A 26639-nucleotide genomic window follows, 5' to 3' on the forward strand; every position below is an offset into this window, starting at 1 on the left:
TAGAGCTCATCTTAAAGTCTACAGAGGTAGTTTTACTCCCTCTGCTGTTCAGAATTATGTTTGCAAGAAGCTGAAGTCAGTCGGTTTCACTGTTAATCAGTTAATCAGTGTGCCAGACTAGTCAAACTCTAACTTTCTAGCACTGTACAGAAGTTTAACTACACATTTAATCCTTGAGATATCCTAATATAAGAAAAAGAAGTTCATTCTCAACAGTATGTCTCAGTCTTTTCTACGTGATAAAGAAATCCTCTTGTAGCCAATGATATAAAAGTGTTTTCTCTGTGCTGCTAACAGGATTATTAATTCTGACAATCATTTTACATCATGGATAACTACACATTAAAACTTGTTGGACCATCATTTAAACATAGCACATGCTTTCTTTTACGAGTGCGGTACCATCAGCTGCTTGGTAGACATTTTTGTAGTAAAGGAGTATAGGGATGTATTTCTGTTTCTAAAGTAAACGTAAACGAAATAACAAATTTGGACCAAAGCCATGAGCGCACACAGTGTAGCTGGGGCTATGAGTTTAGCAGCAATATACAGAGAATGTTGGCAAAATTGCAGTGATTTTGAAAAATCCCTATAAACATGATCGGTGTAAAATCAAGGGAAACTTTATGTGTTTCACGACAATAATTATAACATGCATTTTTAATGAATGGACAAAATCTGACTTCCAGGAAAAGATTTAAATCAGACCCGTGAAAATTTGTAAATGTTTAACTTGCAGCTCCTTGTTTTTCCCACTGCTCCTCACAGCTCCTCTGGGAGAAATGGCAACAGCTGCCTTAATTGTGCCATGGTGCTGTTTCCAATTGAGAGACCGGAATTAATTTCTGTTTGAATGCAGTCACAGTTTGGTTTGGGCCCAGCCAAGCATAAAGTACTTTGAACCGGTAACATTTTAATTGGCCTAGCCCCGAGGGCCTTTGAAATTTGTTATTGAGTTTGTGTACGTTGATTTTTCAGTAGTCAGCCGATAGCACATGATCAGAGGACTACGGAGTTCTCAGTTCTCCTCTTTTGGAATTATTGTGCAATCTGCCAATATCTTCATCCCTGAAGTTTCAGTGAATCTGCTTCTGTTTTCGATTTAGAGCCGCCTCTCGAAATCGTGTTGTTTTGTGATTGGGAATGGAAAAACTAACGGTAAGGAGATTTTTATTGGCTTTTATTGTTATTTGATATGAAAAAAGTAGTTGCGGGTTAATAAAACAAAAACAAAAAAGCAAGTCTAACCCTACTGTGCTTCATATAAACTGGAACAGCTTTAAAAAAATAAATTGGAATTCTTTGTTTTACTAATGTTTGTGTTCATATATGTCATGCATTTCCAAGTCAAATCTTTCCCTATTTGCATGTTCTTTTATTCCTAGTATATCTTGCTATTTTATCAAAGGATCAGTTGAATCGTGTATTTGGCCTCAGTGCCAAAAAAATCTTGACAGAACAGAAAAGCTTACCCTCAGACCTTTGTTCACTTTGTAAGCCTTGTGGTTAAAGCTTTCAAAGTCTATTTTAAGCAAACCATGATTTTTTTTTCCTCAAATCTAACTGAGTAATTTTGTTGTCTAAACATAATCAAACAGCATAAAATGGTTTAAAATCAAAGACTTCGAGTGTGTGAATCTGAGACTGCTGCTGACTTTCCCGGTCTGTCCTGCAGCCAGAGCAATGGCGAGAGATTATGAGCAAGAAGATGCGGTTCTCTCCAGCGCTCATCAGTGCCATTCAGGAGGGGGAAACAGCGCTGCTGTGTGGACTCTTGAAGACAGGTGACGGCATTACCCGTCAGCTGGATGAGTCTGAGGATCGTCAGTGGAGGGAGGCCCTCAACCTCTCCATCCGCTTGGGCAACGAGGATGCCATGGACGCCCTCCTGCAAGGAGTCAAGTTTGACTTCCGGCAGATTCATGAGGCTCTGCTAGTCGCCGTGGACACCAACCAACCCATAGTGGTGAAGCGTCTCCTGGACCGCTTGGATCAGGAGAAAGGGAACAAGATGGACGTACGATCCTTCTCTCAGGCCATATTTGATCGTTCTGTTGACAACTCTCAGTTTGCCCCTGGTGTGACCCCTCTGACTTTAGCCTGCCAGAAAGACCTGTACGAGATTGTTACCATGCTCACCCAGAAAGGCCACGTCATCCCGTGGCCACATAAGATCTCCTGCGCCTGTTTGGAGTGTTCTAACGGCCGGCAGTATGACCTGCTGAAGTTCTCCCTGTCTCGCATCAATACTTATCGTGGCATTGCCAGCCGTGCCTACCTGTCCATCACCTCTGACGATGCCATGCTCAGCGCCTTCAGTCTCAGCAGAGAACTCCGTAAGCTGTCACAGAAAGAGCCAGAGTTCAAGGTCTGAGGAGATTCATAGTTATCCCTGCTCACTATTCATTACGGGTGTCTCTGTTGCTTCTTGACTTATGGTTAATTTCTCCTACAGCCTCAGTACCTGAGCCTGGAGCAGATCTGTCAGGAGTTTGCCGTGGAGTTGCTGGGCATGTGTCGCAACCAGAGCGAGGTAACCACTATTTTGAACAGCTGTGGAAATGAAACTCAGGATTCCTTGGATGAACAGGCCTTTGAGGAAGGAATCCCCAGCCTGTCTCGCCTGCGGCTTGCAGTCAATTACAACCAGAAGCAGGTAGCTAGAATTAGAAACTGATGCCAACCAAAGACAAGTAAGATAAGAAACAATCAATTCCTGTCTTCTCTGTTTCTCTCTGTTTGTGGCAGTTTGTGGCGCACCCAATCTGTCAGCAGGTTCTGTCCTCTATCTGGTGTGGGAAACTGGCAGGCTGGAGAGGTAGCAGAACGGCCTGGAAGCTGTTTGTCTCTATGGGAATCTTTCTTACCATGCCCCTTCTTTGCCTTGCCTACTGGATTGCACCAAAGTCAAAGGTCACACACTCTGTAGTAGCAGGTTGATATTGGATGTACATAAATATGTCATGTGAGGTTAGGGATGGGTATCGTTTAGGTTTTATCCGGTACCGGTGCCAAACCGGTACTTTTGAAACTGTGCCGGTGCTTAAACCGGTGCTTAAAGAATGGAGAACACAAAATTGGTCCAAAAACCTCTCATGTTCAGCTGTTTTTTTTTTTGTAAAAAGATAACAATGTTAGCCTTTTCTGCAGCTATGGGGCATATATGGTATCACTCTTGGCTGCAAGCAGAGCTTAAACAATGGAAAAAACATAAACTTTGTCCAAAAACCTCTCATGTTTAACTGTTTTCCACTTTTTCTTTGGTCATTTTAGCCTTTTTGGCCAGGGTGAAGGGAGTATCTGCCATCAAACAAGAAGACAGCCGCATGTAGCTATGATGATGTTTGCTAGTTCACCTTACATGCATTAATGTAATAACGTGGTTAGCTTACTCAACGTAAATTACACACGAACAACATTAAGCTACTCACGCAGAGAAGAGCGGCTGCTGCTGCCATCATCATCCGTCATCATTTCTGCTACACTGGCAGGGCTAGGGGCCAGGACTCTCCTCTTCCTGTTTTTGGGGGACATTGCTAACTGCGGGTCCGATAACAGGCACCACACCCGCAGTAGATGTGCACGGCGTGAGGTCTCGCAGCAAGCTATCAAATACGGCGCATTTCTCGGCTTTAAAAAAAACCCCGCTATGCATCGCCAGGTGTTTCATGAGATTTGAGGTGTTACCTCCTTTGACAGTATCACAGTATCGGCTTAAAGCACTTGTTGCAGGCTGCTGAGTTTGCATATTTTGCTGTGAAGTACAGCCAGACTTTTGACTGCTTTGCCTTGGACATTTTTAATCTGTAGCTCTGCTCTAAAAGAACGTACGTACCTGGCCCCGCCTACTATCCTCGGAAACGTAAAATGATTGGCTAGAATCTAAAGTGTATCACAGCTCAGGGAAAAAAAGCACCGAAATGTGCGCTGCTTTTCGGTCTGGTTACTACCGTTTATGTCAGAACCGGTGCCATGGATACCGGTACCCATCCCTATGTGAGGTATTATTTCAATTTTAAGTTGACTGTGTTGTTTGTTCCCCAGCTGGGAAAGCTAGTAAGAATTCCTGTGATCAAGTTTCTTCTTCACTCTGCATCCTACCTGTGGTTTCTCATTACATTACTTGGGGAATCGATAACCATGGAGCTATATCAGGACACATTTGCTTCCCGGCAGCAGAACCTTCTGCACAGCTCCTTCCACATGGTGTGGGTGGTCGGTAGGTGCACTTTCTCTAGTTTTAACTTTTAGACAACAGCCATTAGATGTGAACAGGGTTTGGATTGTCTGTTTCTTAAAGGATTCTTCTGGTATGAGTGTAAGGAAGTGTGGATCGAGGGGCTTCGGAGTTACTTCCTAGACTGGTGGAACTGCTTGGACGTGATGGTGCTCAGCATGTACCTGGCATCTTTTGCGTTACGTGTGCTTATCTTGCTCAAAGGTTTCTTCCTCTGCCATGATCATGATGGCACAGAGGAGTGTGTCTACTTCACCCAGACTTGTAAGGGGAAAAAAAATCATTCATCCAAAATGAATGTCACAAATCTCAATGCTCAATTGTTTTGTTTGTTTGTTTGTTTGTTTGTTTGTTTGTTTGTTTGTTTTGTTTTGACTCTGTGAAATTGTCTTGCAGCACGTGACAATTGGCACCAGGAAGATCCTCAGCTGATTGCCGAGGTCCTCTTTGCAGTGACCAGCATGTTAAGCTTCACACGGCTGGCATATATCCTGCCAGCCCACGAATCTCTGGGAACACTACAGATCTCCATTGGAAAGATGATTGATGATATGATGAGGTCACTTATATCTGATTCCTTATATTTTTACATCTGAATATACAGAACCAGAATTATGTCAATGTTTCTTTTCTGTTTGTTTGTTTTTAGATTTATGTTCATACTGATGATCATTGGCACCGCCTTCCTTTGTGGCATCAACAATATCTATGTTCCTTATGTCATTTCTCCAAATCTTGGCAGGTAAGACTAGAGAGAGTTTGAGAGACTTTTACATCATCTTTTCTGAAGGCAGTAAAAAGTATTTCTAATTTAAATGATCTACAGAAATGTAGACTAGCCCTTACAGTTAATATCTAAGCTCTCAAAGCTTGTTAATAATATGGGATAATGGTTTTTTTTACTCTATTTTTGAAGCTTAAGTTATCAGGTGATATCTTCTGAAAAAGTGCTAAGTTGCGCATAAATGAAATACAATAATTTCTCCAACTAAAACCTGAACACAGACTTCCTGTCAATCTCAAAGGAACTCATACTTATCAAGCCACATACACTGAATGTAAAGTGTACACACCTCTGTTGAAATACCAGTTTTTGTCATTGAAAAAAAAAGATCCAAATAAATCATTTAAAAGTGTTTCCCACTTTTCGTGTGACCTATAACCAGTACAGTTCAATTGAATCATCTGTTAGGGAAGGGAGTCTACCAGCATGCTACATCTTGACTTGGTTGTCCACTTTTGTCAGCTTCTGAGGGCCTTTCTTGTGCACAACCATCTTCAGGGTAATTTCTACTAGTGAAGCCATTATCTTTTTGATTTGCATGCTTAGAGTCATTGTCATGCTAAAAAGGTAAAATTCCTCTTCAGCTGTCTGGTAGACTCCAAAAGGATTTGGGTCAAAAGCGACAGGTGTACAAAGCTGTAATTACCTCCACCTTGACTAAAGCCCCGGTTTCAGCTAAAGAAAAGCAACCTAAAAATGATACCACCACCGTGCTTCACTGTGGGTATGATGTTCTATTGGTGATGCATAGGAATTATTTTTGTACCAAACATACCAAACTTTATCAGAAAAGGCTTCCATTTTGCAACCCTACACCATAGTCCAGACATAAGGAGAACACTGGATATTGTTGTCACATGTAGTATACAACAAGGACTTGCCAGTACTGGAGCTTCAGCTCTTTTAGTGTTGCTGTAGGTCTCTGGGCAACTTCTCTGACCGGTTTACATCTCGTCTTTTCGTTCATTTTGCAACAAAGTCCAGTTCTTTCCAGTGTAATTAGTGTCCTATTTTTCCCTCTACCTTTTGATGGCTGTCTTCTCTGTTCAATGAAATTTCAAATATTGTGAAAACATTTTTTGTACACTTCTTGCAACTGATACCTTTCAACAGTGAGATTCTTTTGAGGCTTTGCCCTTTGCAACCCATGGCTTTGGCTGAAGCAGGCAACTGAGTAAATCTCAGAGAAATCCTCTTAGGACAGCTGAACTTTATTTGGGATTAACCAGAGTCTCCAATTGATGGCAGCTATGTACCCAAGAAGACTCAAAAGATGCTTCAAAGTCCTAGATTATCGGTGTACGCAACAAGCCTATTGTACTTTTGTAGTGTATATTTTCCCTAACAGATTTGTTTTCCAATTGAATTGTACAGGGGACATACTGTATACCATTAAAGGTGGGAAAAATTGTATTGATTGCATCATGAAAACCCCCCCAGCATTTTACCATTGGTGTGTACACTTTCTGCATCCACTGTTCAGTATATAACATATAGACAGCTCACCGGGGGAGTCACCTGTCATTCAAAATACTCATGTCCCATAAAAATGCACAACTTAACTCTTAAAACAGATGAGTTATAAAAAGATTCACCCTTTTGTTCTGCACATCTTGGCAGTTTTGGGTAATTGTCACAAAGGCTTTATTGTTCAACCCCCTGATATTATAGTTTGATTATAACTTGTCTTGTTTTTTTTAAATAAAATAAAACAACCCTCACATCATGCCTGTGCCTTTCTTCACTTTCACAGGTTTAATGAGACCTTCCGCTTCCTATTCTGGACCATGTTTGGAGTTGTAAACCAGGAATATGTGGACATGCCAGAGTTTGTGTTGGCAGAATTTGTAGGAAGGGTCCTGTATGGCATCTTCACTCTTGTCATTGTCATTGTACTTCTCAACATGCTTATTGCCATGATAACAAACTCCTTTCAGAAAATTGAGGTAAAGAATTACCATCCTCCTGTGTAACGTCTACAAAAGCGCCCCCCCCCCCCCCCCCCCCCCTCCCCTTCTGGGATGCGCACTGACTGATGTGCATTTATTTTAATTCAGGATGACGCGGACGTTGAGTGGAAATTTGCCAGGTCAAAGCTGTACCTCAGCTACTTCAGAGAGGGCCTCACTATGCCTGTGCCTTTCAACATCATCCCCTCCCCCAAAGCCATTTTTTACATCCTAAGGTGAGCTGCAAAAATACAGATTTTAAACTAGAAAAACAGCCTTTTATTCTGATTTTTAAAAAATGTTTTAAATATATATTTTTAAAAATTCCATTCAAGGGGCATCTTTAGACGAATCTGCTGCTGCTGCACTTGTTCCTCTGAGCAAAAATATCCCCCCATAGCCTCTATAGTAAGTGTGTATGAATTGGATTTTAGTAAAAGAATATATTATCTTTTACATTTTACTTAATATATGTTAATTATACTCTATATGGCATTTAACATGTTTTATGCTATCTGTATTCTGTAAAAAGTCCAGTGATAAGGGATCTGAAGATGGCCAGTTATCGTACCGTCAGCAGGTGATCACGGCACTGGTGCAGCGCTACATTGAGTCAGCTCACAGGGAGTTTGAGGAGACCAAGAGGAAAGGTAAAGACTCTTTCAGTAAGCACTTGATTCGTTTTTGTAGAGCGGATATACCCTATATGGAAAAAGTATTGGGCCACACCGCTTAATCTTAAGTTCAGGTGTTTTCAGTTCCATTATCACAGGTGTATAGAATCAAGCATCTTGGCATGCAGTCTGCCTTTACAAACAAAAGAGGAAATAATGGATCATTCTAAAGAAGTCATTGTGCCAATGATCTGCTGACTCAGTAACACCAGAGCTCCAAACCTTCTCTTACATTAACATCAGCACAAAAGCTTCATTTTATGGTCAGGCACCTTTTGTTGATCTAATGTTTCAGTCCATATAGTGTGTAATTTGACTTCCTGATATTCTATAAATCAGCTCTATGATTTTAGCAGGTTTTCTTCTTCTTTTTTAAGCACTGATTTCAGTTTTAAGTAAATTATTAATCATTAAAAAGCTTTTGGTGTGACTAAAGTGTTTTCTTCCCTCAGATATTGGAAATCGAATGACTGAGCTGAGCAAAGCGGTCGCCAGGATGCACAACGATCTGAAAGTCGCCCAGCAGTACGCAATGGACGATGGAAACGATACAAGCGATGCACCGACCAAGAATGGCTCCTCTGTACTGGGGAAATACATCATTGGTGCCAAGAACAATTTCAGAGGTTTTACCACCAGACAAGATGACAAATGCACAGATCTTAAGGTGACTGTGCACAGCATTGAGGAAAAGCTGGATAAAGAAAAGTTTGAAGCACAGATGGAATCAGACATTCAACAGAATGAGGTGGATGAATGTAGAGACGAGGGACAGTTTCCTGACTCTGTTGTGGTGAAAATGGAGGAAGGCCGAGCTCAGGCTGAACAAGAGGAAAAGAAGGAAATTAACTCAGATGAGAAGGAGAAAGCAGCCAAAGGTGAAATTAGTGTAAATAAAGTGAAAGAGGAGAAGAAAGGAGGAAACGGTTTTACTAACACAGAAGAAACGTTGAGTGACGAGGCCACGGATGAAGAGGCAGAAACCCTAAATGAAGGAGGGATGAACAAGGAGGGAAGAGTGCCGGATGAACACATGACCTCTGCACATGCCGAGAGCATCGAAGTGAGTGACGAAAAGATAGAAACCCAAAAAATAATCTGCAAGTTCAATCACATTGAGCTGCAAGAAAAAAAAGCAGCACAACCGAGCTGGATGAAGGGAAGAAAGCCTGAGCATAATGTAGCAGAGACGCCTCACAATGAGAAGAGCAATGAAAAACCTGAAATGAAGAAAATGATTCCTTCACCTACAGGAAGCAGCAGCTCCCAGGACATGGGCTTTGGTTCCCAAGAAGGGGAAGAATCGATCGATGGCACACCAGTGAGACCTTAACCTTTGAGGTGACCTTGCTGCCTCATTGGTCACTTTATGCAATATCTGACAAAAGTGCAGTTGATCAGAGTTTTGAGATGTCCACTTTTTCCCCATGTCTTAAAAAGTAAACAAAGGATCAGCAGAGAAACTGTCAGTTTGCATGCAAGATATTTTCCACTACCTAAAAACATTTACTTTTATCCATTCATCTTTAGATTGCCAAACATTTTGTCATGTAGTCTATTTCTAAGCCCAAGGATGAAAACTGCAGAGGCTTGCCAGCAATGCTTTAGACCTTCTTCATACCTTTAGAAAACCCCTCTTTAAATGTCTTGCAGTTTTTGTGCAGATCAAACAAAGTATAGTTGAAAGTTTTAATAAATGAGCTTTAAGGATGTTTGAGTGCAGATGTGTGTAGCAGCTGTAGCTCTCTGGATACCTGTGCACAAACTTGGAAATGTGTTTCTCAAAACCCAGAAGCTTCTGAGCTTGTTTTCATCTCCCAAGACTATTCCATTTCATTTAGGTTGTTAGTTATTTATCAGACAGACTGCTGTTAAAGTTTTCAATTTACATTCATTGAAATAAAACTCTGTCTTAAAGTGTCGCCTCCTTTTATTTCCATCAGGCAGCTAACCTATACCCGTTGCTACATTGTGACAATACAGGTCTCAGCTTGCTTTATACATAATACTCCCATGAGGTCTCAGGCAGGAACACACTGGCTCATTACTTCATCACCTGCAGCAGCATCGGTCCCATGGCACATATCCAAACTCTTGCACTGGAAAATCACCTTGGCTTATAACCTTTTCTATCACAATGTCTCCTTAAACTTTGTTTTTGTTCTCATCAGCCCAACTTAAGCCCAGCGCTGCTGTCCAACAGGTTTTGATGTCCTGTAGCAAAATCCAAAACTTGTATGCAGTATCTTTAAAAATAATTATGCTGAATCTCAGAGCATGGATAATATTTTATTTTCCATTCATTTAAAATGCAGGTCAACCTGAATTCATTAGTATGACCCACCTGAAGCTAAAAGAAATATTAATTCATTATAACCTATTAATTCTATACAAAACACGCATGCAATGCTTCATGATGTAAAAAAAACCCCAAGAAAACAGAAAAAATGTTTTAAAATCCAAAAAAAATTAAATTATGAAAACTGTAAATATTTGTAATCTGAAGACATCAGCATTTATAAACCACATGTTACAGCTTATACAGATAAAAAGCACCAAGTGTTTCAAAAACAGAGGTTTAAGTGGCAAAGCTGAGGTGATTTAGTAATGCGATTGTCTGAGCGTAGCAAACTTCATTTAAGAGCCACACATCAGGCATTCGTCTTTGTTTGCTAAGGAACAGACCATGGCTGCGGTATTGCGCTCTTTGGTCTCCTCCTTCACGCTCTTAGCCGATTGGCCCTCCTTCAGTTTCTCTTTGTTCAGGGTGAATTGAATAGGGTTGGCAGCAGGCTTTGTCCGCAGGTAGTACATGCCAGTTTTCAGGCCCTGTGGAGGGAGGAAAAAAAGGGAAGGTTTCAAACACTGTTTGGATATTTCTCCATTTCCACCTCAACCATGAATCAGTTGGTCTTAACTTACCAACTTCCAGCCATAGAAGTGCATGCTACTAAGTTTTCCATAGTTTGGCTCAGCAATGTGAATGTTAAGCGACTGGCTTTGGTCAATGTATGCACCACGATCTGCTGCCATCTTGAGGACCGTCTTCTGGGAGATTTCCCACACAGTTTTATACAGCTGCTTCAGATCATCTGGGATCTCATCAATGTTCTGAAAAGAAGAGGGACAAATTCACATTTTATTTGTTCTCCACAAGTGAAGTTGGGCTTAATTATAGGAACAATTGGAGCAGTGAAATGGAACAAATGAATAAGCCTTTTACCTGGATGGATCCATTATGAGCTATGAGCTGATTCTTCATATCCTCGTTCCACAGTCCTCTTTCTGTGAGGTCTTTCAGCAGGTGAGGATTCACAATCTATAGGACAGGTTGAAAACACACATAGTAGCCTTGCCTTTGCTGTGCACATGTCTTAACACACAGTCGGCAGATGCATTCAGCACTCACCTGAAACTCTCCTGAAAGCACCCTGCGGGTGTAGATGTTGCTGGTGTATGCCTCGATGGACTCATTATTACCCAGGATCTGGGCAGTGGATGCTGTGGGCATTGGGGACAAAAGCAGGCTATTCCTCACACCATGCCTGAGGATGGACAGGAGTAAGAACTATGGCCACCATTTATGGTTAACGTGAGCAGTAAATTGAAAACCAGGCATTCAGGAAAACTTACTTGGCAATCTTCTCCTTTAGTGCTTTCCAGTCACATAAATCTGTTGGAGTCTTATTCCACATTTCATACTGAAGGATCTGAAAAAACAAACGTGTTTGTTAGGTTTTGATCTCAAACTGCTAAAATGTATCCCAGGATGGTTTTGAGACACTCTGATATCTACTCACTCCTTTGCTGACAGGAGAGCCGGGGTAGGTTTCATAAGGGCCAAGCTCTGCTGCCAACTCACAACTGGCCTCCAGGGCAGCGTAGTACATGGTCTCAAAGATCTGAATGTTGAGCAACTGGGCCTCTGGGCTTTCAAACGGATAGCGCATGAGGATAAAAGCATCAGCCAGACCCTGCACACCAATTCCAATTGGCCTGTGACGCTTGTTAGACCTTTCAGCCTGAAAAGAGGGACAGAGAAGTTATGTTTACATAGAGCTTATGAAACCCAGCTGCATGGCTGCAACACCAGAAAGGAAGTCATACCTCAGGCACTGGGTAGTAGTTTATATCGATAATCTTGTTCAGGTTCTTGACAATGACTTTGGTAACAGATGCAAGTTTCTTGAAGTCATAGGTCTTTTCTGGTGTAACGTACATGTTGACGGCGATGGAAGCCAGGTTACACACTGCAACCTGAGTTAGGAGAACAAACCAAACTGAAAACAAGTTCTGACAGAATAATACACATAGTTGTCCCAAAAAGCTAAATTTGTTGTGACCAGTACATCTTTTACCCCTCACCTCATCTTTGCTCGTGTACTCTACGATCTCTGTGCACAGATTGCTGGATTTGATGGTGCCCAGGTTTTGCTGATTACTCTTTCTGTTGCAGGCATCCTTGTAAACCATGTATGGTGTACCAGTTTCTGTCTGCGACTCAATGATGGCGTACCACAGCTGCTGAGCCTTCACCACACGCTTAGCCCTGCCCTCCTTCTCATATCTGAAAACCAAGACCATCATTGGGACAGGTTAGCACTGGGGGGAAAAAAAAAAAAAAAAAAGCTGTTTGTTGTGCTGATCTTACCGAGTGTAGAGCTCCTCAAACTCCTCCCCCCAGCATTCGTCCAATCCAGGACATTCACTGGGACACATCAGAGACCAGTCCTACAATCACAGCAGAAGGATAAGATTTGTTCACCATTTAGGAAAAAATAAAACCCTAAAGTCAACTCTGGCCAGCATGGAGTTCCCCCCAGTAATCACCTGATTGGTTTCCACTCGCTTCATAAAAAGGTCTGGGATCCACAAGGCGAAAAACAGGTCCCGCGCCCTCTGCTCTTCTTTACCCGTGTTCTTCTTCAACTCCAAAAACTCGAACACATCAGAATGCCACGGCTCGAGGTACATAGCGAACGCCCCAGGCCTCTAAAGTACACAAAAACCAAGCCATGCGATTAGCACCATTTTATTTACACTGTTGTTACACATCTTCCATAATTTATGGGAAAATCTCATCTTTACCTTGTTGCCACCCTGGTCAACATAACGTGCTGTGTTGTTGTACACACGAAGCATAGGAACCAGCCCGTTGGAAGTGCCATTAGTCTTTAAGAAACAAAACAAACACGCACCACTTTAAGTAAAAAACAAAACACATTTGTATAAATGAAAGCAACTCGTCAAAATTTTACTCACCCCAGCGATGTAGCTGCCTGTAGATCTGATGCAGCTAACTGCCACTCCAATACCTCCAGCTGATTTTGAGATGAGCGCGCACTGCTTCAGTGTGTCATAAATACCATCAATGCTGTCATCTATCATGGCTAGCAAGAAACAACTGCAGAAATCCAAACAAAGTATATTAGGTGGAAAAATCCCCACAGTATCAGAGCGTATCAGCACCCTCAATTATAAATTCTTTACCTGGACAGCTGGGGCCTGTTGGTGCCAGCGTTGAACAGTGTAGGAGAAGCGTGAGTGAACCACTTCTCTGACAGCAAGTTGTAGGTCTCAATGGCTGCATCAATGTCACCTTTATGAATCCCGACTGACACTCTCATTAGCATGTGCTGGGGTCGCTCGGCAACTACAGAGAAAGACATTAAATTGTTAGTCCCTGATGGCCTGCACCCATAAACATGCTTATCAATAAGTTGTAGGGAATTTAACTCTCACCTTTGCCATTAATCTTCAACAAATATGATCTCTCAAGAGTCTGTTAGAGAAAAAAGCACAAATTAGATTCATAATCATAGTGTATGCACAATAGGGGTCAGAGAATAAAAAAAAGGGGTGAATACTAGTGATGTGCGATACCACTGATTTCCTTTCCGATCCGATACCAAGTAAAATTCAGGGTGGTATCGGTGATACTGATCCGATACCCATACTCTGTACAAAAACTTAATCTTTCATTGCATTTCATAATACAATATATAATTGTATTATGTAATTGTAATAAGAACATAACCATATTGCTTCATAATGATTAGAGGACATCAGACAACTTGTTTTTATTGCTTAATAATGCAGAATAATCATATAGAAATAAAAAAAACTGACGTTGTGCGCTATTTGAGCATGTTGCCTGCCTGCAGCACTAAAGGACTCTGCGAGAGACGTCTGTCTCGCCCTAGCAGCACCTGTCCCTGTCCTCCTCTTCAGTTCGCCTCAACATAAGCTTATCATATTCTGTGATGTGATTTACTCCGAGGTGTTTGACGACGTCAGTGGTGTTGCCACAACAACGTGTCCACACAGGACTCTGTTTGCGCTCAGCCATTGTTGTGAGTGTGCACGCCAGGGGCGGCCACACATTTATACAGCCGTATTCGGCACATGACTATGAAAGGCGTAAGAGGAAGTAGTTCCTTCCAAATTAGACTCCGAATTGTATAGTTTCTTTCCACTGCGTTCATTTTAATGGAAAAACTACAAATTTACCCCAGAGTACTAAAATATCGATATTATAATATGAGAATCGATTCTAGAACATAAATTGCTGGTATCGGAAGAATTGATATTTCAGTATCGATCCGCACACCACTAGTCAATACTTCACAGTATCCCAATAATTTCGATATTTTATTAGATAATGAAAATAGTTTTTCCAAATTCTGTCATCTTTGCAACTTGTGGTGACTAAATGGTTGCCCAGAGCTTCTGAGGGTGTTGAACACCAATGACTGCTTGATAAGAGGCAACTTTCCTTCAATCACTCTCAGAGATTGTGGAAGGCTTGCAAATAATCCCTGTCTGATTTGTAAATACAGATAGATTGCCAACATGTTGCAATCAGTCTGAATGAATCTTTGTCAGTGAACACAATTCAAGGGGACTCGAGTCAACTGGCTGCCAGGTGGTTGTATTCTGGCACAAAATTTTTGGAACAGGTTTTTGAGCGTAAATGCAATAATGTGATTTTTTCCTCTATGTAAACAGCAACAGATATGTGATTTTTGACAATCTATAAGTTAATTCCTGTATTATCAGTAACAGATTGCTTATTATTGTCAGCTTCAGCCCATTTAGTACCAGACTGATGCCGTTTTATGGCAACATGTACGGCAGGTTTTAGTGACACCATTGGTTTAGCAACACCCCCCTCCCCCTCCCCTAGTAAATAAATAAATATATATATATATATATATATATATATATATATATATATATATATATATATATATATATATATATATATATATATATATATATATATATATATATATATATATATATATATTTTTTTTTTTTTTTTTTTTTTTTTTTTGGGGGGGGGGGGGGGTGGACAGATACTGACAAACTTTGACGACATATTTTGCAGCTGAAAAACCGGGATAAACCACAGTGTTGGTAAAATATTCTGCATAATGCAACATGTTAAACATTGCAAAAGTATCGTATTCTGGTAATATGTGTGTCTAATGGACAGGATGTTAAATGTAGGGTAAAATGAGAAATTACCTTAAACCCGAAGAAGTTGTAAGAGAAATCTCTGTCGTAAATGATTGACGAGTTGAGGCGCTGCAAAAAATTGAGGAAAATGTGTTAAAAAGCTTCACCAAACCTTAACTGTGAGGAGACGAACAAAGGATAAAATCAAACCCCACTTACAGCCTTGTTTTCAAGAACAATGTCCAGCGTCTCCTTGGAGATCATAGGAGAGTGACGTTTATTTAAAGGGTTGATATAGTTGTAGAGGTCTTCCATAACGTCTACACAAGCAAAGAGGAATGTCAGTTCAATATTAGTGCTGATTATTTAAGTCTTCCTAAAAAGCTAAGCAACTTCCTGTGTGCAGCATTATTAGTTACTACAAAAGATGTGCACCAGGGGGTGTTATAGTAGACTACAGGTGCTATGATTTCAATGTAAAGTCATACCTATAGATACATTTCATGAAATGCACAGAAATTCAGGAAGTTGGTGCAGAGCAGGGGTGTCAAACATAAGGCCTAGGGGCCAGAATCGGCCCAGAGAAGATTTTAATCTGGCCCACTGGATGGTAATGCATAGATTTTGACTTTTAATTATAATTTCAGAAGTTTTGCAGTGTTTCTTAATGATAAAGACTCTACTGCTATTCATACTACACCAAAGTAATTTTTTAAAAAGTTAATTAAATGACATAAAACTTTCCACTATAGGACTTTGTCCTTTGAACTACCAGAACTTTTTTGTGCGTGTCATTTTTTAGATTTATCATGTAGTTTCACTGGTCCAGTCTACTTAAGATCAAAGTGTCAGAGTATGGGAACCCACGCAAACACGGGGAGAACATGCAAACTCCACACAGAAAGACCCCGGCCTGATGTTGGAATTGAACTCAGGACCTTCTTGCTGTGCGGCAACAGTGCTGCCTCACCGTGCCACCAATTTCTAATCTCAATGAGATTTTTTACCTGGATAAATAAAGGACTAATGAAACTCACCACTGAATACTTTCTTGGTCTCTTTGTGCAGGTTAGATACAGCGATGCGTGCAGCCAGGACTGCATAGTCTGGGTGTTTGGTTGTGAGAGTGGCAGCAGTCTCTGCTGCCAGAGTGTCGAGCTCCACTGTGGTGACTCCACTGTACAAACCCTGGATCACCTTCATGGTAATCTGGGCCTGCGGAAACACAAGATATCAGCTTTTATATTAATTCATCACCTGACCTTTCTTTGTCTCTCTCTCTCTGTCTTTTTTTTTGGGGGGGGGGTGTTAGCAACTTACAGGATCCACAAAGTCACAATTGAGTCCATAACAAAGCTTCTGGACCCGAGAAGTGATTTTATCAAAGGAAACTGCCTCAGGGCGTCCATCTGAAAACCAAACAAACAAAAATAACACAAATTTAATTCAGTAGTCTTCAAACTCCTTTGGTCGTTTATCTGAAGTAAAGTATCCTAGCTAGTTAATATAACTTAGTCTTAAACACACCGCATATCACCGTCTAATTGACTCTCCTGCTCAATTTATTCCCCCAGTTTACTCATTAGCTCAGATGAGGCTCCCAGTGATCAGCTGCCCAACCATTTAGTGTCAACAAAAGGCAACACCTCGCTGCTGCTGCGCGCCAAAAAAAACAGATGATAAAAACACGCCAAAAGCGCCCTCCCCACACACACATCTGTCACAGAGGGAAGCCTGTGGACATGGTGTAAAACAAATTTAAAATTTCAGCTGTCCTGCTTCTATTTTGAATACAAATGTTACATATGTAAATAAAGAAGACCAAAACAACATAAGAAGCCGGGGGAAAATTAGCAACCGGTTCTGTCCGCTTCTTCTGCCCTTTCATAACTCGGGAGTCTTTGTTTGGCGTTTCGACGGAAACACCACACAAAGAAACAAAAGCACCTTTAACGTGTATTTAACACACATGCACACAAAATATGCAATGTTTCGTTGTGCTATTAATATTTACTGCAACGTAAATACATTTCAAGGCTTCCCCCTCCCACGACTGTACCAAAGCCGGTGACCGGGTTTGCATCAGCCTCTTTGATAATGGAAGTATTAAAGTTAGCTACAGTACCTCGTTTGATAACATGCATGATGACAAATGAAGCGGCGGGTCTCCTCAGAAAGCAGGTGCTGTTGGTATCTTCTCAGCTGGATGCTGGAAACGAGCTAAAGAAACTGTGGCGCAAAGTAGCTAACAACAAGCTTATAAACCCTGTGAGAACAATCAAGCATCACAGCAGAATCTCAAACTGAGCGCGCCAAAGAGCCCGAAGTCAGTTACACCAAAGTGTGTCAGTCGCTCAGCCAATCACACGAGACTAATAGGCTTCTAAACCAATCACGTTCGTCCTTTTACGTTTTCCGGTGACCTCTTTCCGGACCAAAAATCTGGCGGGATGCAACAGTAGAACATGCAATTATGTTTCTACAACAGGACTGGCTCGTCCGTGCAGTTTGGCGACGTGTTTATAAACGTCTTGAAAACCAGAAACAAGTTGTAACACCGAATTTCATATTTATATGTGCCACAAGCATAGCTCTAGGAAATCTACATCTGCCTTTCATAGTCATATGCGGAATACGGCTGTATAAATGTGTGGCCGCCCCTGGCGTGCACACTCACAACAATGGCTGAGCGCAAACAGAGTCCTGTGTGGACACGTTGTTGTGGCAACACCACTGACGTCGTCAAACACCTCGGAGTAAATCACATCACAGAATATGATAAGCTTATGTTGAGGCGAACTGAAGAGGAGGACAGGGACAGGTGCTGCTAGGGCAAGACAGACGTCTCTCGCAGAGTCCTTTAGTGCTGCAGGCAGGCAACATGCTCAAATAGCGCACAACGTCAGTTTTTTTTATTTCTATATGATTATTCTGCATTATTAAGCAATAAAAACAAGTTGTCTGATGTCCTCTAATCATTATGAAGCAATATGGTTATGTTCTTATTACAATTACATAATACAATTATATATTGTATTATGAAATGCAATGAAAGATTAAGTTTTTGTACAGAGTATGGGTATCGGATCAGTATCGCCGATACCACCCTGAATTTTACTTGGTATCGGAAAGGAAATCAGTGGTATCGCACATCACTAGTATTGACACGATTTTAAATGAGTTTGTCAGAGGGACAGCTCAGGTTCAACTTTTTGGAGAGGCAAGGTTGAGGTGGTTTGCACATGTGCAGTGGACGGATGTTGAAGATGGACCTACCATTCAAGAGAAGAGAAAGACCACATAGAAGATTCATGAATGTAGTGAAGGAGTACGTGCAGAGAATTGTGTGTGACAGAGGAGTATTTGTATATATGCATCCATGCAGGGGGGCTGGAGCCAGCTGTCTCAGGGCGAGAAGCAGGGTACAACTATGGGCAATTTATAGTTTCCAATTAACCTATCCACCACTAACTGCATGTCTTTGGACTGTGCATATTTTTTATACATTTACTTGGGTAGCTTTGTTCTATTAATTTTGATTTCTATTTTTTAATTATCTTTTTTTTAAACAATTGTATTACATTTATTTTGTCATATCATATTTCAGTATTTAGTACCCGTTTTATTTCAGTAAGCTATATACTAGTCTACTAATTTAAGCAGGTCTGTTATATGTTGCGTTGAACGGAATTTTTAACTGCTGTAAAAACTTGTGGGATTATCTGTTCTTATCTTATTTAATCTTTGCTTATCTTATCTAATCTTCAGAGCAAATTGCTACACAATTATAGCGTTAAAATACAGGGCGCCGTCCAAAAAACACCGTGTAGATGTGGGGAAAATTTTTACGGTGACGACCTGAGACTTTCAAACATTAACTATGACTTCAAGAGGGAACAACAAAAGGCTAAGCTAAAAATTCTGAACATGTCCCGCCCTTTATTTTGAAGGAAGAAAAACATCCAAGACCGGATGTGCCCGGTTTTTCGCTAATGCTAATGTACCCGGAACGATAAAGCAGCACTCCGAAGATGGCCGGGGTGTTTGAGGTGGAGGTTGATGGTGTTGAGCACGATCATGGACTGGAGCATCACGATGAACCGAACCAGGTGAGAATAACGGACCGTTCTGAGGTATTGTGACAATAAAACGGATTTATGATGTGGTGTATTACTTGCTGCTAACCCAACTGCTACTCCTGGGCTTAGACTCCGGTAAGTAGCTAGCTGCTTGTTAACTGCTTGTTAGCCATATTTTACTGAGCAGAGGTGTGTGTATAAAATGCTCTGTTCTGTTCACTGGTCAAAGCGACAGTGCAAGCGTAAAAGGACTCTTTTTCCAACTGCCAAGCTAATTATTGTTAGTTACTTTCATGTGACTAAAGTAGCACCAAAGTTTACTTATTTTTATAAAAAAAATACTGTATTTCATACGAGATTTGTGCACTCGCGATTGTTTGATCTGAGCTGTGAGATATGTGACCGTCTGAATTAATAACCCTACAAATAAAGCTGATGTGGCTGTTGGGGTCAAAGGTCACCAAATGCATTAGCCGCGACAAGTCAGACAGAAGAAAAGACTACATCACTTCCTGTGGGATTTCAACATTCTGGTCAAACCTAATCGAGCTAGATGCTAAACTAAATAAGGTCACGGTGTAAACCGAGTCCGTGATAAAAGCTCTCAAAGTCTGAGATGTGAAGAGCAGGTGGTAGGAGGCAGAACATTTACTGTGATGCAAAAGTGGCATCACAACCTGAAATAAATCCCAAAGAGGTCTTTATATCCGTCACTGATGAGTTCACTCTATCTATCTATCTATCTATCTTTCAGTAGGAACTTTAATGTGGCACACTGACCTATTTTTGTATTACATCTTAGTATGTGCAGTGAAAAACAACACGTAGATGAGCTAATCTGTTAAGTGAGTAAAATGCAATGACGCTAATGATTGGCAGGTATACCTAAAATGTGTTGTTTTCATGGTAACAAGGTATAAAAGGTAAAAACTGATTTATTTATTTTTTACAAGGAACATCGTACTATATGGATGTGAGCCCTTAAATGTGTATTTGTGTCTGTTATTCATATACCATATTTAGCAGATGATAAATAGAGGAGTCATCAACAGTTCTTTGTTTTGAATACAGGGATAGTAGCTTAACAAGCTCAACAACATGGGAGGGACTACCGGTTAATCATGCCAGTGTTCTTGTTGTTTAAATATAGATATTTCAGGATGCAATTGCCTTATATCTTGCTGCTCAACCAAACCTAAATGTTTCAGTCCCATTACAGTTTTTTATTTTTTTTATTTTTTATTTTTAGCTGCTCTGTAATTAGTATGCAGCGTAAGATCTTGGGGTTTGGAGCCAACTGTGTAAAAGGTGAAGCAAATGCTGCAGTTTGGTGGGATTGACTTGTTTTATAGGAGTTTTAAAACGATTCTGTGATCAGTGTGCACACTATCATATGTCCCAATTTAAAAAAAGAAGGATGTAATATCATGCAAGCTTTTAGTTTGATAACTTGTTACTTATTTTTCTCTCTCTTTCTTTAGTATGATTTGTCCAAGCTTTCACCAGAAGAGAAGTGGAGGTTAGTGTCTTTGCCATGCATGTATACATTTTCCTAATATGATTCTGGATTCTTTGGCCATTATTATTATTATTATTATTATTATTATTATTATTATATTTTAAGGGATTGAAAAATCAGATATTGATTGCAAATATTTTTACCCATATCTCCAAAAGTTGATTCTGTTCATCTGGACGTAGCGTTTCGTGGGAGAAACGTTTCGTCACTCATCCGAGTGACTTCTTCTTTTATCCATACAATGTCTTATAGTTGTGTTGAAAAGAGAAGCAGCATAATGTAATAATGCTGCTTGACTCAGCATGACTATCTGGTTAGCCGTGATGCATACACTGCTACAGACAGTGCTGAGACTGTTGTACACAGTGCAGTCAGAGGTGTAATTTATCTTTTGAACAAACTATCAGGACACCATTTCTAAATTACTCATCCCTCTTTTTTTGGATATCTTTTGCACTCTTTAAAAAAAAAAAAGATATTGGACATTATACTCTCATCCATCTGCTGACCCATATCAAGGGGTTGACTAATCTGTATAACAAAATGTTTTGTACTTGAAGATGTAGAGTTGATCTTGGAACAGCTTTTACGCATTAATTCAAGTTTTGTTTAAGGCATCGCAGTCTAATCAGGCTTGCCAGTTGCTGAATTAAGTTTGTGTTTTTCCACAGGATGGAGCATGCAAGAATGCATGCCAAACACAAAGGCCATGAGGCCATGCACGCAGAGATGGTGCTGATCCTCATTGTTACCCTGGTTGTCGCCCAGCTAGTCCTCGTGCAGTGGAAACAGAGGCATCCAAAGTCATACAATGTAAGGCACAAAAGAAACACTGATAATTTGGCAATTGTTCAGTTTGAATTAACACAGTTTTAGGTGTGTGTGTGTGTGTGTGTGTGTGTGTGTGTGTGTGTGTGTGTGTGTGTGTGTGTGTGTGTGAGAGAGAGAGAGAGAGAGAATGGGAAGTGAAAGTGTACAGTAAATGCTGTGGTTTTTATGGTTTCTTAGTTGTCATACATAATTCCAGTTAAACCTGTTTTCTCAAAGAGAGATCCTGTAATTTCTTATTTTCTTCCACATCATCAAAAATTTGAAGTTATATGTTTTTGTGTTTGCACTGTCTGATGGTAGTCAGGACTGCATGAATATTCTAACGCACACACTTTGCTGTCTTGTAGTTGGTGACTTTGTTCCAGATGTGGGTAGTTCCTCTCTACTTTACTACCAAACTTCACTGGTGGAGGTTCCTGACCACGTGGTTTATCTTCTCTGTAATCACAGCGTACATTTCCTTCCGTGCTACCCGTAAGCCACTGGCCTGCACCACACCGAGGTAAAGCCATTGTTTACACTCACACGTTCCTGTAAATATACCCATTCCTCTCTCTGTGTGGGAACAGAATTGTCAGGAAAATTTCCTGATATATTCTGATTCAACTTTTTTGTTTGTGTAGGTTGGTGTACAAGTGGTTCCTCCTCCTGTATAAAATCAGCTATGCCACGGGAATAGTTGGCTACACTGTCGTCATGTTTACACTTTTTGGTATTAACCTAATATTCAGGTATGTATTGCACATTAGTTCAATTTTTTAAAAATGTCAGTGAATGTCAATCTACTGCAATTAAAACCCTTCAATTGGGAGACTATAGAAATATTTTTTCAGTGAAACACATTCTGAGGTTCTGTGATAGGTTGGATGCATCCTCTAGCACTTGGCTGCCACTAGATGGCGCTGTTTTCCATATTACGAGTTCTTTCCTCCTTCGTACTTGTCCATCTATGTGATTTGGTTTTTTGCTAATTTATGAAGTAAAGTACTTGATGTTGCACACACTGCGATTAAATTTTTTTTCCAGCGTAACTGAGAGCTGAGAGTATTACAAGGAGAAGCTTTAGTGAAAAGTATCTGTTTACTTGACTGACTACTTTGATGATGATTTTACCATTCAAAATCTCTCTTTCATTAAATCTGCCTTTTTTTAACAGGCCTCACGTGTGCAGTGGGGGAAATAATTATTTGAGCCCTTCCTGAGTTTGTTCATTTTTTTTGTAATTGAGACTGAATGAGCACCAAAAACCATTAAAACACACATTACAAAAGTTATACATTGATTTGTCCTTGAGTGCAATAAGTATTTGGTCCTGTACCACGCAGGCAGAATTCTGGCTCCCACAGATTGACACTGTGCCCATGTTCCACACAGATTAGTCAATCAATTACAGACACTGACTTACTATCTGGAGGCTTCACCTTCATGCTTTGCATGAGGATCAAATACTCATTTCACTCAGTGACAGACTCAGTGGCTGAGGCCAGTTTACTTTTAAGGTAGTGCATTTTTGTTTTTGGTTTATACTCTGTCCTCTCCATTAAAATAAAAATACTACCATAAGAATTAGTGACTGTTCATTTCTTTGTGAGCAACTTAAACCGGGGATCAAATAATTATTCCCGACACTTTATGTATAAAAAGGTGAATTACAACTGTCAGTTGATTCGTTTTATAGTACAGTGCTTTCATAAAATGTAATTTTCAGTTTGAAAACGTCATATTTTGTCTGCTCTGTTTCACTGTTATCACTGTTTATGGTTTGATGTTCTGGGATCATCATAAAAGGATAGATTTCTAACAATTTTTAATTTTAGCTTGGTGAAATATAGTGAGTGATTTATTTATTTTTAAACAGAGGGGAAAAAAGCCACAGTAAAACAGAAAATTGAAATTTTATAGTCTAGTCTTTCATGCAAAATGTCTTATGGAGCAAACTGAACTTCAGGTTGAATAACAACATTATCAGTCAGATGATTTCAGTACTGTGTTCTCTGTCCAGGATAAGTCCAGAGGATGCCATGGACTTTGGTGTTTCACTTCTCTTCTATGGACTGTACTACGGGGTCCTGGGAAGGGACTTTGCAGAGATGTGTGCGGACTTCATGGCTTCAACCATTGGGGTAAATGCGCAAATTTAAAACTATATTTTCTCCTGGCTGTAACCTAAAATTTAATGTAGCTTTTCCCTCCCGCAGTATTACAGTGCATCTGGCATGCCAACCAAACACCTCTCAGACAACATCTGTGCTGTGTGCGGTCAGCCCATCCTTGTCGATGTCAGTGAGGAAGGGATCATTGAGAACACATATCGATTATCTTGCAACCATGTGTATCCTTCCTGTGACATTTACTGACACATTTTCGTGCCTTTAATGGTTACCGCTGAAAGAGAAGTTCAGGTGCGTGATGGAGAATTCTGTTGGTATAAAAGGTATGTCGTGGGTTGGCATGGAACTACACTGTGTACTCAAATTAACAGCTTAAAGAGGAATTGCCAGGGTTTACCTGACCTTTATGCCAGACTGTTGATGTCTCTGTTACTTCCCCAAGGATCTGTTGTGTGTTGTAAATGATACACAGTGCCATTTCACGATTTTTGTTTTGTTTGTTTGTTTTGGATCAAGTTTGACACGTTCCTTGATGTATTCTTTATAGGAAATCAACTTTCTATTTAAAATGCTGTTTAAAATTTACCTCTATCTTATTTCCTTACAAAAAGATGTGATCAAAAATGCATTATCCACACCTGAAGATTATTCTTTTATTACACATAAAAGCAACACCAGGTTTAGATAAAAACAAAAAACAAAAAAACAACACATATTTGCAAAGTGAAATGTAATTATTAATTAATAGTGCAGTACAAGTGTCTCGCCCTACAGTGCAGTGCTATCTGTAGTTAAACTAGCGCAGGAAATTATCCTTTGTCCTTAAATTGTACTATTGTTTTGTATAAATAATTTAGTATCAGATGAATGTTGTCCTTTTGACTGGTATTAGAGCATTAATGTTGGATGAATGTTCAAAGATCTCCGAGTATTAAGTATTTGAGCCTTAACTCCAAATCCAGGTTCCATGAATTCTGCATAAGAGGATGGTGTATCGTCGGGAAGAAGCAGATGTGTCCGTACTGCAAAGAGAAGGTGGATCTGAAGAGGATGTTCAGTAACCCGTATCCTTTTTATTCTGGGATTTTGTCTGCATTAGTTACATTTTTTTTAAACTAAATATTGAATGATTCCTGAATTAGTTGTAATTTCAAAGATTCTAATGAAATAATAACTTTCTGCATAAAAATGCTGACAAAAACAGACCCTGTGAAGATTTTGAATTTACTTTTAAGTCCAAAACTAAGTATGACAGATGAGATCTGACAAAGCACTGAAACCTAATTATGCCAAGTCACAGCGTGTGTGTGTGTGTGTGTGTGTGTGTGTGTGTGTGTGTGTGTGTGTGTGTGTGTGTGTTTTCCAGACTGCTAAGTACAGGCTATTTCAAACAAACAAAAGCAAAGCATAAATTGTATACGAGGTTCCTGTTCCTTTTTGTGGGTTGGAAAAACACTTTATATAACTGACAAATACATGTTATATATAATTAATGATTTCTCAGGAGCTAATGAAGATTTCTGCTTCCTTGCGTTATCACTGTGGTTACATGTTGACCTCTTGTTCTCCATTTATTTATCATTTCTGATTGTTGTCAAGGGTTATTTCCTTAACCATTTCTATTCTAGCTGGGAAAGACCGCACGTCATGTACGGACAACTTTTAGACTGGCTTCGGTACTTGGTGGCCTGGCAACCTGTTATTATTGGATTTGTGCAAGGTATCAACTACGTCCTGGGTCTGGAGTAGCCGGCAAAAACCGGCAGAAACGGACACGCATACCATGTGGAGAAGATTATGCACTGGCTCAAAAAGACTGAGGGCCTAACATTGAACTAAAACACCAGTTTAAAAAAAAAAAAAAAGTGTCTATACTTTTTGTACATATTTATAGGCACATATCTGTATTTGCAGTTTATTTGAATTTTCTTAGTAACCTAAAATTGGATGTGTGTCTCATTTTCCCAGGATTTGATTGGTCTGTATCTCATGGCCTAGTAAAGCGGTTTTTGAAATCATTAGAGGGTTTTTTTTTTTACTAATTTATGTCTTAAGTGTTAAAAGGTTAAAGGATCATACTGGAATGTGTCATCCTTGTGTCTGATGGTTATCAAACATGAGTAATAAGTATTTCCTCTGGACTCCTAAATATATGAACACTATATCCACAGACATTAGTTTCGCATCTGCTTTAGTTGCAATTCCTGCTTCACATCGGTCACGTATTTTGACCACAAGTGGCACCAGTTTCATAAGGGCCTGTCATATGCCTCGTGGAGCCAAGTTGTAATCATATGTCAGAAAGTACTACTCATATTGGTAAGAACGGTACCTCCTACATTTACGATGGAAATTCTAGTGTTACTGGAATCCATGATGTCCTCTTTTAGGGAAACACCAATCTTTAGCCAAGTAGTAACAGAGTCATTTTGGTTTGACCTTTATCCAGTGTCTCAGCATATGTGAGTGCTAAGTTAAATTCCCTTGCATTGTCTTGGTGTAGCAGAGATGATGATAAGGGAGGCAAATTTAAGTCAAAACTGTGTGTGGAGAGAAATAAACAATTCAAAGTTATAATGTAACTGAACTAAAATCCATCAAAAGTATTCAAATTAAATTTAAGATGAAAAATATCCCAGAATGATCCTTTAACCGGTGAGCATGCAGATGGGGACGGTCTTATTTTCACGTGGTATGTGCATTATCTTCCATCCTGAAATTTCTGGAAGAGAATGGTTGGTAATCTTTTTGTGGGTACCTGTCAGACTAAATGCATAAAGCAGTTGTTTTAGGGCCCATTTGTGCACCTCACCACCAGCTTAAATGATAAAAGGACTGGGTGTAACCAGACCAAAATATGATCATTTTGTTTTGATCCAGACCGATTAATAAATGTCACTTCGATCATGTGTGTTTTGTCCATATGTCTGCGAGGTAGCATTCACAACCCTCCATAATGTCACAAAGAATTAGTCAGCACATCTCATTTGTACT

The 26639-nt window shown here is 40.0% G+C and overlaps 4 protein-coding genes across 4 annotated transcripts in view; 2 read left to right on the plus strand and 2 right to left on the minus strand.

Annotated features, from left to right (window-relative positions):
* The window catches only part of LOC308386962 (lysophosphatidic acid receptor 6), a 222117-nt gene that overhangs the window by 14116 nt on the left and 181362 nt on the right, over positions 1-26639 (minus strand). The gene's annotated exons all lie outside the window — the stretch shown is intronic.
* On the plus strand, positions 957-9764 carry LOC308387051 (short transient receptor potential channel 2-like). The gene is made up of 13 exons (XM_080866926.1): positions 957-1158; positions 1676-2368; positions 2456-2656; positions 2749-2913; positions 4045-4219; positions 4301-4501; positions 4634-4796; positions 4887-4979; positions 6775-6967; positions 7079-7206; positions 7306-7378; positions 7503-7620; positions 8097-9764. Exons 1-13 carry the CDS (start codon positions 1144-1146, stop codon positions 8975-8977), a joined length of 3099 nt encoding a protein of 1032 aa, XP_080723052.1. The 5' UTR covers positions 957-1143; the 3' UTR covers positions 8978-9764.
* LOC308387050 (ribonucleoside-diphosphate reductase large subunit-like) lies at positions 9915-17416 on the minus strand. Its single transcript, XM_080866925.1, has 19 exons — positions 17231-17416; positions 16426-16514; positions 16143-16320; positions 15325-15425; positions 15175-15234; positions 13387-13426; positions 13135-13297; positions 12907-13048; positions 12733-12816; positions 12475-12636; positions 12296-12375; positions 12010-12211; positions 11752-11901; positions 11445-11666; positions 11278-11354; positions 11054-11189; positions 10868-10963; positions 10567-10755; positions 9915-10473 (listed from the first exon to the last, which is right to left on the minus strand). The coding sequence occupies exons 1-19, from the start codon at positions 17247-17249 to the stop codon at positions 10282-10284; spliced, it is 2382 nt and encodes a 793-aa protein (XP_080723051.1). The 5' UTR covers positions 17250-17416; the 3' UTR covers positions 9915-10281.
* On the plus strand, positions 19065-26554 carry rnf121 (ring finger protein 121). Its single transcript, XM_080867287.1, has 9 exons — positions 19065-19214; positions 20666-20703; positions 21375-21516; positions 21882-22036; positions 22158-22265; positions 23537-23657; positions 23733-23866; positions 24608-24709; positions 25274-26554. The coding sequence occupies exons 1-9, from the start codon at positions 19137-19139 to the stop codon at positions 25392-25394; spliced, it is 999 nt and encodes a 332-aa protein (XP_080723413.1). The 5' UTR covers positions 19065-19136; the 3' UTR covers positions 25395-26554.

Source organism: Rhamphochromis sp. 'chilingali', assembly GCF_963969265.1.
Source record: "Rhamphochromis sp. 'chilingali' genome assembly, chromosome: 19".
Taxonomy (NCBI): Eukaryota; Metazoa; Chordata; class Actinopteri; order Cichliformes; family Cichlidae; genus Rhamphochromis; species Rhamphochromis sp. 'chilingali'.

What these genes read in the sequence shown, in the direction of transcription:
- LOC308387051 (XM_080866926.1), top strand. An exon ending in TGTCTACTTCACCCAGACTT is followed by an intron (nt 4,502 to 4,633) that starts GTAAGGGGAAAA and finishes ATTGTCTTGCAG; the next exon opens with CACGTGACAATTGGCACCAG. An exon ending in GCCATTTTTTACATCCTAAG is followed by an intron (nt 7,207 to 7,305) that starts GTGAGCTGCAAA and finishes ATTCCATTCAAG; the next exon opens with GGGCATCTTTAGACGAATCT.
- LOC308387050 (XM_080866925.1), bottom strand. An exon ending in CAGGCAGCTACATCGCTGGG is followed by an intron (nt 12,817 to 12,906) that starts GTGAGTAAAATT and finishes TGTTTCTTAAAG; the next exon opens with ACTAATGGCACTTCCAACGG. An exon ending in AGTACACGAGCAAAGATGAG is followed by an intron (nt 11,902 to 12,009) that starts GTGAGGGGTAAA and finishes CTCCTAACTCAG; the next exon opens with GTTGCAGTGTGTAACCTGGC.
- rnf121 (XM_080867287.1), top strand. Translation starts at nt 19,137, where the DNA reads ATGGCCGGGGTGTTTGAGGTGGAGGTTGATGGTGTTGAGCACGATCAT. An exon ending in GGCATCCAAAGTCATACAAT is followed by an intron (nt 21,517 to 21,881) that starts GTAAGGCACAAA and finishes GCTGTCTTGTAG; the next exon opens with TTGGTGACTTTGTTCCAGAT. An exon ending in TCATGGCTTCAACCATTGGG is followed by an intron (nt 23,658 to 23,732) that starts GTAAATGCGCAA and finishes TCCCTCCCGCAG; the next exon opens with TATTACAGTGCATCTGGCAT.